At 38.9% G+C, this 17257-nt stretch overlaps 1 protein-coding gene across 1 annotated transcript in view; it reads right to left on the reverse strand.

Moving 5' to 3' along the window:
* mboat2a (membrane bound O-acyltransferase domain containing 2a) overlaps positions 1-13319 on the reverse strand; it is a 71340-nt gene extending 58021 nt beyond the window's left edge. The window contains exon 1 of the mRNA XM_067455362.1: positions 13017-13319. Within this exon, the coding sequence (XP_067311463.1) occupies positions 13017-13094 (78 nt within the window). The 5' untranslated portion in view covers positions 13095-13319. The remainder of the gene's footprint in view (positions 1-13016) is intronic.
* Between the last annotated feature and the right edge of the window lie 3938 nt (positions 13320-17257).

The following is a 17257-nucleotide window of genomic DNA, read 5'->3' on the forward strand; positions in this document are numbered from 1 at the left end:
TCAAACAAGGCTTTTCCAGCCACGCTCAGTTAAGAAGAGAATGAGAGACTGAGAAAAATGACTTCATCAGCAACCAGTGGACACTTTAATTTCGTATAAGGTCATGAAAGCTGAGGAGCTGTCAGCTTCAAAAAGGTGAACAAATAAGAAAATTTACAACAAAGGAAGTTCATTGTAGTTGTGTCACACATGCTGACAACTTCAAACATGTTGTCCATGTAATTTCATAACTGCATTACATAACTACAGAACATAAGTCCTCCTCAACCAGAGAAGCCAGTCCTTTATCACATGAAATCAAGCTCTTGCGCAGCATACTAGGAAAGTACTGGAAAATAAGAGAATATGTGAGCACCAGCTATGTTTGACTCCTCATAACACCTGTTGTTGTTGAGGAACATTTGCTAAGACCTCTAACAAACACACATTTCAAATCACCAAAAAATACAACAGCACTCTATCAGGAAAAAGTGGGAGGGAAAATATCATTAATTATTCATAAAAAACTGATTTTTCACATCAACAGAATAAACCTTTCAATACAGATCTTTCATGATATAATACATTCACTGGCCACTTTACTGTACACTAAGCAGAGTGTGCTCAAACGGAGCATCAAAATAGTGAAGAAAGTTGATTAAAGTGACTTTGAATGTGGCATGATTTTTGGTGCAGGTCAAAAGATTTTGAGAAATTGGTGATCTACTGGTATTTTTAAACGTAACCATCTATAGGGTTTATAGAGACTGGTCAAACTAAGAGAAAATATCCAGTGAGTGGCAGCTCTTTGGGCAAAAAATGCCTTGTTGAGGTCAGAGGAGCCAGACTAGTTCAAGCTAATAGAAAGGCAACAGTAACTCAAATAATCACTTGTTACAACTGAGGACTGTAGAAGAGCATCTCTGAACGCACAACACGTCAAACCTTGAAGCAACTGCAGCAGAAGACACACCGGTGCCACTCCTGTTAGCTAAAAGGAAACTGCAATTTCGTGCCTGAGGGGGATATTTTCTTGCCAATTTTTGGGTACCTTAGCACCACCAGAGCATTGTTTTATAAAGGCTATTTGAGTATTGTTGCTGACCATGTCCATCCCTTTCTGACCACAGTGTGATCTTCTGAGCTACTTCCAGCAGGAAACCATTTCACGAATCCTCTCAAACTGGTTTCTTGAACATGACTATGAGTTGACTATACTCAAATGGCCTCCACAGTCACCAGATCTCGAATGGGAGATTGGCATCATAGATGTGTAGCTGACAAATCTACAAACTGCGTGATGCTATCATGCCAAAATCTCGGAGGAATGTCTCCAACACCTTGTTGAATCTATTAAGGCAGTTCTGAAGGCAAAAGGGGGTCCAATTCAGTAATAGCAAGGTGTACCCAAGTGACCGCTGAGTGTATAATGCTGCAGAAGGCAAAAGTCAGTATGATTTCAGCTTATTTAAAGAATGTAATTACTTTTTTTTTTTGCCATATTCCCAGAGGAAAAACTAAAGGACTGTGTGATGCTGAAGACTCAGATGCACATGATGTAGTGTCCATTTTCCTCCTTTATATAAACCTATAGCGGCAGAACGCACAAAGCAGCATCACCTGCTTTCAAACACTTCACCCGACACAAAAGACTCCTGTCACTGGCAGAAGGCTTCAGCTATGTCCCTTTATGTTGATCTAACGATCACAGCTTCCTTGGTCAGCTATAAATAACCCACCATTCAAGCCTGCCCTGCATGACAAAAGGCCGCTATTCACCCTGCCTCAAACAGAATACAAAATTAGCCGAACAGCTAACCAATGCAAACACAGTGCAAAAACTCTCACCCTCACTTGTGGATGCAACTCTTTAAAAAAAGGTGATTAATTAAACGAGTGCCTGTCAAATTCAACACCTCATTTTGGAGGCCAAAAAGTAAAGCTTGTCAAAATGAGAAAAGGGTGTAAATATCCACCATGGATATCAAACTCCATCTAACTATCTGAGGAATGAGTAAAATGCAGCAAGAGGAACAAGACCACGTACAATATGACTTGTCAGTTCTTCAATGTGAGTTGCAGCTGATGAGTGTTTCCTAACTAGTAAAGCAAGCAAGACACATGTAATGTGTGACCAATAAATCCCAAACTATTTATTGTTCCCACCCAGAGACTGCAATCAAAACTAATTTTCAAATTTACTGACATGGACGACTAGAAGTGGGACTTTGAAATATATTATATATTTAATTTCATTTACAAAAAAAGTGGTGCAGGGAGGATGCCAAAACCCACCTCGTTTCCAGGTAAACAACTTGATGATACTTGAATGGTTTGTACTACAACATAAACCACACACACACACACACACACACACACACACACACACACACACACATCCCAAATGTTCCTATGCAGTCACTTATTAGAAGCATTACAATTCCTGCTTTCAATATGCAATTTATGTTGAAGAGCAAAAGAAAGTATCGTCAAGTATGTTTAACACAGACTTTATTTTACTCATAAATTGAAAACCTCCATTATAAAACCCCATGGAAAAATCTTGAGGGAACCAGTGGCAAATTAATCTTTCCTGCACTCTATTACATTCGGAGTACAATCCCATAAATACAATCTAACAATATGTTGAACAAGCAATACAGAAATGTAAGTACATCTAGGCTGGTGATTGAGGAGGGAGACGTTCTTAGAGAGTGAGGGGATTTACAATTCAATAGAATTATATGTCTTGCCAACAGAGTTAAAAAGGCAACAAAATCTAAGAAATGAAGGCAAAGTGTGTGGTAGAACCCAAACAGACCAGTAATGGGACGAGATGTGATATCCACTGAGGCAAAGGCTGATAGACACAAACCCAGCCCCCAAAGAGAGAAAGGGCAGGGCAGGTCTAGAAAATATGGATTAAAGTGGCTGAACCAAAATAACACCTCACTCTGGGCCAAAGAGGGGTTCATGCAAGAACAGTGGGCTCTATAAACCAGCGTTTCCCAACTGGGGTGCCGTCTGATGTGAGCAGGGGTGCTGTATAAAAGGTGCCGGCACGCACTTGTACCTCAGTTCATCTCACATCTGATGACGCATCTTTTATATGGGTTGTAACTTGAAAATAATGCTCTATGTATGTTTCTTTCAATAGATACACGTGCTGACTCCTCAGAGATACATAACAACAACAGCTATAATAAAAGAAAAACGTGGGCAAAACGGTTGCTCTTTGAAAACGAGTTCAAAACATGCAAGTGCTGCCGTATGACCAGTCATTTTCGCCGTCATCATCAACCGGGTATATTCGCCAGAAGACGCAAATTAGAACTGAGCACAGCGCGCAAATATAAGAGTTCTCTTTTAAGTCTTGTGCTTAAACGGACAAACTAACACACAAAAAAGAATGTCAACATAGAGATACTCATCTAGATGAGTATCCAAGCAGACATAGTAGTCTGTATATGCTTTGAGTGAACTTTATACAGTCGAGGAAGACGTTGCTAACCCTGCATTAGGGCTGTTTAATGTCAAACAAAAGATAAGGACATCACTGCTCTTGATTGAATAGCTTTTGTAAGTTTAATAAGGATTAATCTTTTATTTAAACAGTGAAATATGCAGTTATTTTACATTTGATTACTTTATTCAATTTCTCTAACTAAAAAATAAAGTTAGACCGACCTAAAAAACCTGAAAAGCACTGTTTATTTGATCAGTATCTTTGCTCAATAGTATTTATTTGTGCTGCTGCTTGTATTTAAAGGGTTACTTCACCGCTTTTTCATATTAATATGTTATTCCCTTAACTAAAACGAGTTGATACATACCTCTCTCATCTTAGTGCGTGGGTACTTCGTAGAGTACTTCGGCTCGGCGCAGTAAAAAGTCCCGGCTGAAACATCTTTCCTCACACCTCCCCCTCACTCTCTCATTTCTGTCAATAGGGAGATGTGAGGGAAGATGTTTCGGCCGGGACTTTTTACTGCGCCGAGCCAAAGTACTCTCAGAAGTGCTATTCCGCCATACATTATAGTTCTCCTTTTTAATCCGATTAGAAACGCGCCACGTTTTATTTTGTCACCATACTTGATCGTTCAACTACTCGTGTAACTGTATTTAAATAGGGGAAACGTGGAGGTGTTTGGTACTTCTAACATGATCTCTGTTTGGTTCCATAGTGAATGAACTGGGCTTAGTGGGCTAAGCTAAATGCTATCAGATCGTCACCGCGTGTCAGAGAGATTAAGTGCACGTACTGAGACGAGAGAAGTATGTATCAACTCGTTTAAGTTAAGGGAATAACATAGTTTAATATAAAAAGGCAGTGAAGTATCCCTTTAAGTTTAAGTGTAATATTTAATGTTATTTTTTTTCTTTATAGTCAGTATAGGTTTAAAAAAATAAATTAAAAAAATATGGCATGTTGTTCCAAATATAAGTTTGGAATCTGATATAATGTGAGAGAGCACAAACATGATGGCAAAAAAAATATTAATTTTATATAGTGTGTGGAGTGCTGCAATTTAACCAAGACAGCACAACACTAACCAACATATTCTAATCACAACCAACCAGATTCCTGATTGTGAACACAGGAAATGTCAGACACATATAACAAAAGATCATCAGCGTTTAAAGACAACCTATCCCCTACAGTACGTCAGTCATAGCACTGGACCTGAGAGCAACTGCCAGCCACACATGGTTATTGTTAATAACAGCAGGCAGCCTTGTCTAGTCCCATGACTATAGGAGAAATACTTAGAATAGTTATGATTTTTTCATACACAGGCCACCTGTGTAAATTGATCAAGGCACCCAAATGTCCAAATAAGTGTGTAAAACAAATACAGCCATTTGACCCTACAGCCTTTTCAGTATCCATGTCTGGTCTGGTGAGATTAGGATTGGAAGAGCTGACACTTTAAACATCTCTCTAGAACTTTAGCTGAATTTTACATCCGAACAAAGAGATGGGGGGGGAATAGTTAATGCATCGAAAAGGATTTGTATCTTTCTTGAGAATAAGGGAACTAATAGCCTTGTGTAAGGAGTGAGGAAGGATACCTGAACTGTAAGGCTCATTGAACATGTTAAGTTAAAAGGTGATCATTTAAAAGAGACTGTATTTAAAAAAGTTATCAGTAGAAAGAAAGTCAAGAGTAGTCTTAATTTCATCCAGCATAAAAAGAACTGCAAAATTAAAGGTGGTATCAGGATCAAGATGAACAAGATTGATGAGTTAATCTGTTCAGCGTGATGACGTTTAATGTCCCAGAGAGCCTCTGTAGTCCAATTTAGCCACCTGTTAGTAACCAGCTTTCAAGACAAGAAAAAGCATTAAACAAATTTTACTGATGTATTTTATGTCATAGAAAAAACTTTGAGCTTGTGTTAATGTTATTTCAGGCATTTAGCAAAAACCCATTGTCTTCGAGGAAAAAAAATGCTAACTCATTTCCTGGTTTTAGGACTCATTCCCCCATGGCACTCTATTGTCTCTGTATCTTTCTTTCCTACTCAGCTCGGATCTCAAGCTCTACCTTTTTAAATTATCATTCATGCCTTCATTCACCAGTTTTCTTCAATGCTGTCTGCAATTCTACAATTCACCTGGGACAAAGAACATCTGCTGGAAAAGACTACGGCACACTGATTCTGACAATTTTCTAAGGGTGTGCTTTCAGCGGTTGGACTTCAACCAAGCTTTTTCCATTTCATATTGACCAAATAAAGGGAAAGGGCTAAATGTAATTTTGCAAGAACTCCTAAATCAGATGCAGAAAGAGGCACGCTGACCATCCCACCTTACAAGATGTAATGACTTGCAATCAGTCTCTGAAAGTTCTGGTTGCTAGGATACATCACTGCCATTGAGGCTGGAAATGAGACTGACAGCAAGTCACAAAAAAGAAAATAGAAAAAGAGATACATTTCCTTTTCATCTCAGCCATGAGCCATGACACGCAAGAGTCCAAAATAACAACACACCCAAGCATTGTCGGAAAACAGATGCAGATGGAAGAAAGCAAAATATGCTGCTCTTAAAAAGACAGACAATTGCTTCATGATCATCTGCTAGAATCACTTTTGACTTAACATTTGGAGTTTAGACCAAACTCTTAGGATGCTTTCACACTTGGTTCTATTGCCTGGACCGAACCCACGGTCGATTGCTCCCCCTCCCTCTCCCCCCACTGGACTGTGGTCATATTATATTATTTGGGTCCCAACTGGGGTTCGTTTGCGTCATCAAAGCAGCAGCTGTTTAATCGGTTGCTTAGTAACAACAGCAAACTTAAAGTGCGCAAAATGCATAGTGTTGCTCCGTCACTTTTATATTTCAGTCATTAATAGCTTCCGCGATTTAGTACGATTGCGTTCACATCAGCAACGAACCGTACCGGAGATCACATGAACCGAACCCCAGACCACTTTTTTGCGGGTGGGCACCCGAGTTCGAAAGACCGCGAATCATCCAAACCAACCGAATTCTGATGTCAATCGAACACGGGTGTGGTGGTAATATACATAATGAGAGATTGATAAGATCTTTTCTGAAGCCAGTTATTTTTGACCACATACGCTCAGATCAATGGGACCTATGATTAATCAATCCCCAAAAAAACTGTACTAATTGAAAGAAAACAAGTTGACACAAATATTGACTCCAATATATCCGATGTTTGGTGGTAATAAAGCATAATTAGCAAATTAAACTATTTTTAAAAGTCCAGACCAGTCATGGAACATCAAAGATGTTATACGGTTTTCAACACAGTATAAGCTGCACCGTTATGACCAAACAATTTGGTCTATAATTTTTAAACCGAAATACAGTATTGGGATTTTCTGGGTGAATCCTGCAGGCTAGTACTGCTGCAGAGAAACATTATCATCACTTTAGAAAGCAAGTTTGTTTGCCATATAAGACAAAATACAATCAGAGTTCTTTCCAGTTCCCTATAGCTAAAGCTGATTTTAATAGAAGAAAAACTTTACAAGTACATTTGTAAATTTGGGCCTGTGCTCAGAGGCCACGATGGGTAAGAAGCAGTTATTAATCATACAACAAAAACTTGAGAACTCTAAACATCAATCAATCCATCCTGTTCTTGTTGAACAAGCAGATTCATTGTCTTTGGCCCCACTGGATGATGATCAAATGTTACTCTGAAATGTCACAATCTTTGGGCAAAGAATCAAATTAATAAGTGTTGTACTGATAGAACCACTGATACTAGAAAGAAAATTCTGAATATTCAAATATAAATATCTATATTTTGTGTTCAACAGAAATACAGGTTTGGAACAACAAGAAATGATTTTGGGTGAACTACCTCTTTAAGAGTGCTTAACAAAAACAAACAAGAGAAAAATCCAGAACTGGCAAAGTGCTAGAGCTGTAATTATCTCCCTTTTATGAAAGGCGTCATATCTGGTTGATGAAATCAGCAGGATTGACAGCAAAATATATGGTTCTGTCTCTTAGCATCTGATTTTAAATGACAGGACCATCAAGTGCACAGAAAGAAGGGAACCAGAAACAGCCAGATGCAAGACTTGGTACATAAATGTTCTCACAAAGAGAAATTGTAGAGACAAGACACATCTTGGGTTGTCGTGTTTTATGGGGACATTCCATAGACAGAATTATTTTTATACTGTACAAACTGTATATTCTATCCCATAACCTACCCATCACAGAAAACTTTTTTGCATTTTTACATTTTCAAAAAACATCATACGATTTATACGCCATTTTCCTCATGGGGACCAAAAATGTCCAAGGACAAGGATTTTGGATATTGCCATCTTTGTGGGGCTTTTGAAAAGTGGGGACTGCTGACATTTGGTCCCCCATCACAATACAATATAAACACACACACACACACACGTAGTGTTTCCATGTTTTATGGGGACTTTCCATAGGCGTATTGGATTTTATACTGTACAAACTGTATTTTCTATTCCCCTACACTGCCCCTGCCCCTAAACCTACCCATCACAGGAAACATTCTGCATTTTTACTTTCTCCTTCTGTATGATTTATAAGATGTTTTCCTCCTGGGGACCAAAAACATTTTCTCCCCATAACGTAGGGATTACCAGCCCACACACACACACACACACACACACACACACACACACACACACACACACACACAGAATTTTTAAAGTCTTCATCTGCAACCAAATTCAGCGTTATTCAGTTTTTTGACTGTATTTCTTCTATTTTTGATGCATTTATGTTTCTTGTTGATTGTAAAGCACTTTGAGCTTGGTAAAAGTGCTTTATAAATTATTTATAACTTCATTTCAACTAACAAAAAATATTTCTAATAGTTAACAACACTAAAACCACTCCAAACCCATTGATAATACTGCAGGTTAACTGGGTAAGTGGTTTAACTGTTGGGGGGATCAAACAGCATTAATTAAAACTTCAGCTCATCAAGGGAAAAGTACAACACTACAGTACAACACTCCCATAAGCAGAACTCAAACAGAGGCAACTGGTCCCAGGAGATTGCCCATTTAGAGAGAGAAAGGGTGGCATAAACTATGAGAAATCAGGGCTGTGCCTCATGCTCCTGCTGTGACAAGAGACGTGTGCTTCCTTATTAAATACCACTACAAAACACACATCAACAGGTAGTGAAGGGAAATCAGTAAGAATTCAAGCTGTCTCAAGCTGGAAATCATCAATCTTTGAATTTCAACCAGAATATTCAGAAAGGGCACACATGAAGCCAATTTGTTTTTGAGAGGTACATTTTTCCATAGAACACAGCATTAGCCACCAGTTTAAAGACCAGAAAGATGCCAATAATACGCTTATAAGTAGTCTATAAACATCAAAATGTGTAATTTATGTGCCGCTAACTCGAACACATTCTGAGTACAATCCCATAATATAATCTCACACTATACTGAACAAGAAATACAGAAATGTAAGTACATCTACAACAATGTTGCTGCTGATGCCAGTCTGATTGAGAATGGGATGCTCAAACAAACCGTTTCAGTTACAAAAATCAAAAATGTTTGTACATTTAAATCAACCTATGAATGTATATTGTCTTTACATATTAGGCTAGATTAACTTACTTGTAGCCAATCAGCAGGTAAGGGGCGTGTCTACTATTGATGGTGAGAAGAGCGCTCGCTCTCGCTCTGTGCACGTCATTATTCAAAACACACGAGTCAAACACGACGGACATTAGCCGAGAACTAGCCTAATATATGCTGCTTGACTATGCTCGTGTGTCATGTTCGCTTGTTAGTCCATTTGCGATCGTATTGAGTCTCACTTCAGCGATGATAAAGACCCGTTCATTTCCACACCGCATGGAGCATCTAAATCTCATCACTGTGTGCTTCAAGCATCAGCTCACACAATGTCTCTGACAAGTAAGATACTATACTCCTAATATATGTTTGCTTACTCTTTTCATGATCTATATATCCCTTATCCAGTCATAATTGTAATATGTCGTTAGCTGGACTGTCGTGCTTGTGTTCTATAGAGTTGTTCGTGAGAACAGTTTGATCGCTATCTCTAATCTTGTCATAATTGTAATATGTCGTTAGTTGGACTGTCGGCTCGTGCTATAGAGTTGTTCATGAGAACAGTTTGTGATTTTGTGATCGCTATGACTATAATGTTGTCATAATTGTAATATGTCGTTAGCTGGACTGTGTGCTTGTGTACTATCGAGTTGTTCATGAGAACGGTTTGTGTGTGTTTTTGTGATTGCTGTAACTCTAATCTTGTCATAATTGTAATATGTTCGTTAGTTGGACTGTCTTGCTCGTGTACTATTGAGTTGTTCACAAGAACGGTTTGTGTTTTTGTGATAGAAGGGATGACTTTTTCATTGAATATTCGACCTGGATTAGATACACAGAGATTCTGCCATAGCCGTTGATGCCTCTGGGTTTACGTATGTGTGGGGCGGCGCAATCAAAATAGGGGCGAGACCCTTTTGGGGGTAGGGGCGTGTTAGTTTTGGTGATTTGAAATACCAACAATGGTTACCAGATAGCACTTACCCCACCTTTAAGAAAGCAAGCAATACAGATTTGGAACAACACAAGGGTAAGTAAATGATGCTTAACTTTTCACTTTTGGGAAAACTATCATTAACTATTGGGTGAACTATCACTTCCAAATCCTCAGTACTCATCTAGCTGAATCTGTCTGCTGCTTTCAACAAAGATTCTCCTGTCAACCATCAAGACAAAAGGCATCTCAAGAACCACACTCCAATGGTTCAAGTCTTACCTCTAGGTCATTTAAAGGATGTCATGGAGGAGTGAGGTGTCTAATTTGCAACATCTAGCTACAGGGGTGCCTCAGGGCTCAGTGCTTGGACCACTTATCTTCTCCATCTACATGTCATCACTAGGAGCTGTCATTCAGACATGCTAAGCTGATGACACACCACTCTACCTCTCATTGCAACCAGATGACCCAACGTTAGCTGCTCGCATCTCGGCTTGCCTGACAGACAAGGCAAGCTGCCTTGTTGGTCCTTCATCCAACAGACATTTCTTGTTGGATGAAGGACCACCACCTTCAACTCAACTTTGCGAAGACAGAGCTACTTGTGGTCTCGGCCAACCGGACACTTCACCCCATCTTCTCCATTCAGCTAGGTTTTTCAATCATAACTCCATCCAGGACAACCAGGAACCTTGGAGTTGTGAAAGACGATCAGTTAAACTTCACAGACCGCATTGCTAGAACTGCCCAGTCCTGCTGATTTGCCTTATACAACATTAGGAGAATCAAGCCTTTCCTATCAGCATTTGCATATTGCTGCCCTTTTGTTTGTTTGACTGCTTCTGTTGCTCTCCTCACTTGTAAGTCACTTTGAATAAAAGCATCTGCTAAATGATTAAATGTAAATCTAACAATATTGCCCTAAATGCAAAGCAGGAAAACAAGAGATTTAGGATCTATGAGCTGATATCCTCACAGCTGACTGGAAAATGTCCTTAGTGACGACTTTCGAGGCTACATTAACAGTTTCAAATTATACACTCATCATGATACAACAAAATGTTGAGCCCAGCCTGGCACCCCACATATTACATAATCACAAACAGATCTACATAACTTCACCCTAGTGTTGGCTAAAGCTCAGGACGGGGTAACCCTGACAGCTTGTTTCATGATGTGGTCGGAGTGAATTATTGATTCCTGTCACATTAACAGGAGTTCAGGAGCGAACTCATATCGGGATAGGGTTCACAGGCTTACGGCTGCCAAAATCTCATTCAAAAAGGCTGGTGAAGAAGCATGCCAAGCTGCGAACATAACCAAATGGACTTAAAGATCAAAAACCACCTTGTTTGCTTGGATTTCCATCCTTGATTTATCTTGACTATAGGTTAATGTTGGAGGAATGTTGTCATTAACACTCTAGCTGCTGGGTTCCACGCCCAACTTTTTTTTATTTCAATATTAAAAGAGGGAAGGCAGTTGGACATTTCAAAAGAAATGCAGTATCATACACACTCCAGAACGACTGCATTTCTTGACTCATTCATGCATGGACTTGCATTACGAGATGGGCGGTGGCAACCAAAGAGGTCAAAGAAGTTGAAAAGTATGATAGGAGCGCAGCGGCAAATGCACTGGGCCAACATAAAGCAAGAGTAATGTTGTAAAATATGAACACATACGTGACTGACACTGATAAAGGTCTTGCCATCTATGTCTGGTCATGAAAATATCTGTATCATCAGCAATGTGAACTCTAATTCAGGTTTAACCAACCTCATACAAGATCGCATTGATAAAAACTGGCTTTCATCAAAGCACTTCATGTCTTACTATGAACCTCTTGGTAGTTGAGATTTTAACAGCTAAAGTTGATGAATATTTTATCACACCTCCACACCAGTGTAACAGAGCAGCATTGTGAACAGAGGCCATGTAACTCTTGTTTAGTGGAGGGTTATGAAAGAACGATGACTTAACCTGAGGCATGATATGGCTTATCCAGAGGCATTATTAATAATTTATCCATACAAGAAAGCTACAATAGGTAGATGATTCCAGCAACAATTTACATCAGCTTGAGGGCACATATCCAATCAGTCTGTCAAAAGAAAATAAACAATATATATATATATATATATATATATATATATATATATATATATATATATATATATATATATATGTTCTCTATATATTGGTTCCATCGAAAAAGTAAAAACTTGAGGGAACGAGCGAGTTAGTGAACTGATTCAAAAGATTCGAGTCACTTCTTAAGATGAATCAAAGTCCCTGCCACTATTTAGACTTAGATATAATCTAGTACAGCAGATGATATGAAATTAAACCCTTTGGACTTTTATAAAACATACACATTTTAAAGTAAATTATCCTACTTTAAATACCATGGCCTCTAAGCGAGATCTTACATAGGCTTAACTAAATGGGGAACTGAAAAACATCTCTCGTCTCGTCGTACCCTTAACTGGCAGGTTCTTTTGCTTCAGTAATTCATGTTACAGAGTATTGTATTTAGGACATCTCCAAATATAATCTCTTATTTTGCAGAACGTCGTTTTAGCACAGGCGAAATCGTGACTATGGCGATGTCCCGAAACCTATCGAGCTGCTTACATAGACAACATCATGAGGTTCACGAGCGCTCGCGTGCATGATACTTCTCTGAAGGCGCATATGCTACAAATCCTTTTTACAGATAACATATTTGGCTTACGAACGCACCATGTGACTCACTTGTCATCATAATATTTTGAAAAAATTACAGGAAGGAAAATGCGTTATGAAATACGCGAAGATGAATTTCAGGCTTGTTATGTTGTACAATATATGCTTGTACAATGTTCGTATAAAACATGCAGTTATATCATGCAGTTCTCGGTAGAAGACGTGCGCATTAAGTGTGCTGGATTTACAGCAAACGACTTCACACCAGCTAGCGGTCTTTGCTAGGCAAAATTACAAAAGCAAAACATAAATCCCAGTTAAAGTGACAGTTTACCTGGTCCAGTGGCAGATCAATAATCTTACTAATTGGCTGCAGCAATGTGGAGCCTGTGCAAGACGTAGAAGTGGCCATGATTCAGTCCAGCTCCACTCCCTTACAGTCAAATCGCCCAAAACACCGTCCGTCCTCTCTCTCCTTCTCTCCCTCTCTATATGGAGGATGGGTGTTGAGAATGCTGTACTGTGTTGTTGCTCTGGTCGCGGACTATCAGCGCTGTTGCACCGCCTGAACATCAACACAAAGCCCGTGTAGGCGGACTGACTCGCCCAGCCCCTCCATTACATCAAACTATTGCTGCTCAATTACACACACACACACACACAGAGAGAGAGAGAGAGAGAGAGAGAGAGAGAGAGAGAGAGAGAGAGAGAGAGAGAGAGAGAGAGAGAGAGAGAGAGAGCTTAACTGCCACTCCCTCTCACTCATTCCTCTCAATACACTCATACTGAATGAAATTTGAAAAATATTAAAATAGCATGCACATGAGACTAGAGTCTAGAGGAATTATGAGGCGGGTCGCCCCCTCATGGCTGCGGCCATGTTGACATCACATGACCCATGTGTCATGCAATTGAGTTTATAATAATAATAGTGCTGTGTAAAAATTAATCGTGATTACCGGTAATCGAATCCAAAAATAAAAGTAAATATATCCATGCATGTGTGTGTACATGTACATAATAATTATAGCCACACACACAAACTTATATTTTTGATGCGATTAATCATGATTCATATTTCATATTCCATTTCAGTAAGATGCCAATGCAACATTTCTAATTTTCATTTAAGCTTTCTAAATAGCCTAAAGTAGGCCTAAAATGTATTTTCCTTTATTTCAGCTTTATTTTATTTAATGAAAAACATTTTCATTTCACAAAAACAACACTGGTTTATTTATGTATTGTCTTAAGAGCTCAATGGTCTTTTTTTGTACTTTGTCCTTTTCGTATTTTAGTATTTTATTAAATGTCCAGCATCATTCTTACAGGTCCTTCTCAAAAAATTAGCATATTGTGATAAAAGTTCATTATTTTCCATAATGTAATGATAAAAATTAAACTTTCATATATTTTAGATTCATTGCACACCAACTGAATAATTTCAGGTCTTTTATTGTTTTAATACTGATGATTTTGGCATACAGCTCATGAAAATCCAAAGAGTGTGGCAAAAAATGCTGCACAACGAGAAGAGGTGACCGGACCCTGAGGAAGATTGTGGAGAAGGAGCGATTCCAGACCTTGAGGGACCTGCGGAAGCAGTTGGGGGTCAGGACTGAGTCTGGAGTAGAAACATCCAGAGCCACCGTGCACAGGCGTGTGCAGGAAATGGGCTACAGGTGCCACATTCCCCAAGTCAAGCCACTTTTGAACCAGAAACAGCGGCAGAAGCGTCTGACCTGGGCTACAGAGAAGCAGCACTGGACTGTTGCTCAAAGTTTGCATGTCATTCGAAAATCAAGGTGCCAGAGTCTGGAGGAAGACTGGGCAGAAGGAAATGCCAAATTGCCTGAAGTCCAGTGTCAAGTACCCACAGTCAGTGATGGTCTGGGGTGCCATGTCAACTGCTGTTGTTGGTCCACTGTGTTTTATCAAGGGCAGGGTCAATGCAGCTAGCTATCAGGAGATTTTGGAGCACTTCATGCTTCCATCTGCTGAAAAGCTTTATGAAGATGAAGATTTCATTTTTCAGCACGACCTGGCACCTGCTCACAGTGCCAAAACCACTGGTAAATGGTTTACTGACCATGGTATTACTGTGCTCAATTGGCCTGCCAACTCTCCTGACCTGAACCCCAGAGAGAATCTGTGGGATATTGTGAAGAGAAAGTTGAGAGACGCAAGACCCAACGCTCTGGATGAGCTTAAGGCCGCTATCGAAGCATCCTGGGCCTCCATAACACCTCAGCAGTGCCACAGGCTGATCGCCTCCATGCCACACCGCATTGAAGCAGTCATTTCTGCAAAAGGATTCCCAGCCAAGTATTGAGTGCATAACTGAACATAATTATTTGAAGGTTGACTTTTTTTTGTATTAAAAACACTTTTCTTTTATTGGTCGGATAAAATATGCTAATTTTTTGAGATAGGAATTGTGGGTTTTCATGAGCTGTATGCCAAAATCATCAGTATTAAAACAATAAAAGACCTGAAATATTTCAGTTGGTGTGCAATGAATCTAAAATATATGAAAGTTTAATTTTATCATTACATTATGGAAAATAATGAACTTTATCGCAATAGGCAAATTTTTTGAGAAGGACCTGTACAAGTGGACTTTTTTTTTTTTAGAAGAGAAGCCCTTGTGTGCATCAGTCAGAGAGTGCCATCTACTGGTCATGTTGGAATGTAAAAATCACATTTATCACTTCAGTTTGTTATATATTAAGCATTTAACTTGTTTTTAATTAATTAAAAATATGTATTTTGTTAGACGAAAACATTTTTATAAAAAATATCAGTGAGATGTCGTTTATTGAGAATGGTGTGGCTGCAGACTTTTTTATTTGCTCCCTTTTGCCAACAGCATAAAAAAGATAGTCTATCTACAGAATAAACAAAACAACATGTAAAAAATAACCATTACTTAATGTGTTAATAACTTCTAACATTCCCATATGAGTTTGCTTTTAGTCACAACTGTTTGACTATTTTAGCTGGTGCTCTTTGTGAATGAAAACAAAGGCAGACCATTTTTCAAAGTAGCGTTAGCCTACTGTAATTCAGGCGATTTAATTTCAGCCGTGCAAATGGTAATGTTCACTATTAAAATGACATGCAAATGTTCCAGTCTGACGGTGCAGTTCCACTTCAGAGTGTGTACCCAGGATAGAGTAGCTCTAAACCACTCGACCATGAACGTCGTTTTGTAACACCTGCTCGGCCTTTTTTTTTTTTCTTCTTCTTCTTTTTTTTTTACTTTGTAGCTCAGAGGAGTTAATGTTAACAAACATTTAAGTAACATTGGTAAGTATGCACGTAAGGACAATGTTAGTACAAGTACGGTACAAGGCGTTGTTGCTAGGGGTCTCTGCTGAACACCTGCTCGACACGCAAGCGCAGCGGCCGACATATGGGCATAAAAGTGGATGTAGAGTCTCTCGGCAGGAGCATGCCATGACTCAGCACACTCGTTATTTATCGTCTCAGTGTCTGGACGCACATGTTAAAGGGATAGTTCACCCCAAAAGTTTAATTGTGTCATCATTTACTCACTCAAGTTGTTCCAAACCTGCATGAATTGAATCCCCCCTCCCCCCCCCCCCCTCCCCCTGCTAAACATGCACAAACGATATTTTGATCCAAACAGTTGACAGGCCCTTGACTTACATTGTAATTTCTTTCATGGAGGTCAGTGGGGTCCATCAAATGTTATATCTTCTGTGTACAGCAGAAGATAGAAATTCATGCAGGTTTGGAAAAACTTGAGGGTGAGTAAATGATGACAGTATTTAGATTTTTGGGTGAACTATCCCTTTAAGCTCTTACCACAAATGCAGCACAAGTTTAGCACTACTACAGTGAAGAACAAACGGAAACTATATTTCTTCTTAACTGTTTAGCCTAACTGTTTTAAATAAAACCATGTCACCAATGAATATATTTAGTTAATTTCTTTTCATACTGTAGTGCTTGTACAGTAGTCTTTATAAAGGCAGTGTCAACGTTTCAAATATTTTAAACCTAAAACGTGTTTCATGTGGTGCCAATAAATTAACTTATTTCAAATCAATATTAATTTGATAAGTGTGAATGAACCTCTCATTCCAGTATGCAGTAACTTGGGAAATGAAGAGGGGAAAATCGCTATCCTTCACTTTCATACACTGACTCATTGGAGTAAATTGGGGGAAATGGTTTAATTTAGCAGAAAACCCCTTAAATTTAAATAAATACAGGTAAGTTGAATAATTTTTAAAAAATGTATTTGTTCACAGTTTAAAAATTAAAAAGCCAGTTATTTAGGACCCCACTAAAGAAATGATCTATATTATTCCTACACTCCTTGATGGTTTGCACAAATTATTGAAGTAACATTTTTTAAAACTGTAAACAATTCATGAAGTTGTGCTAAGTCTTTTATTCCCTACTGTGACATATCAGAGAAAAATGTCTTCTTGAACAAGAAAAACTTAGACTAGCTATTGGGAATTGATTGGATAGTTGTGGTTCGCTATTGTTTGTGATCTTGTGTGAGTGACAGGTTGACACCTTCCGAGATGTTGCTGCAGG

This window comes from Pseudorasbora parva, chromosome 10 (genome assembly GCF_024679245.1).
Source record: "Pseudorasbora parva isolate DD20220531a chromosome 10, ASM2467924v1, whole genome shotgun sequence".
NCBI classification, from domain to species: Eukaryota; Metazoa; Chordata; class Actinopteri; order Cypriniformes; family Gobionidae; genus Pseudorasbora; species Pseudorasbora parva.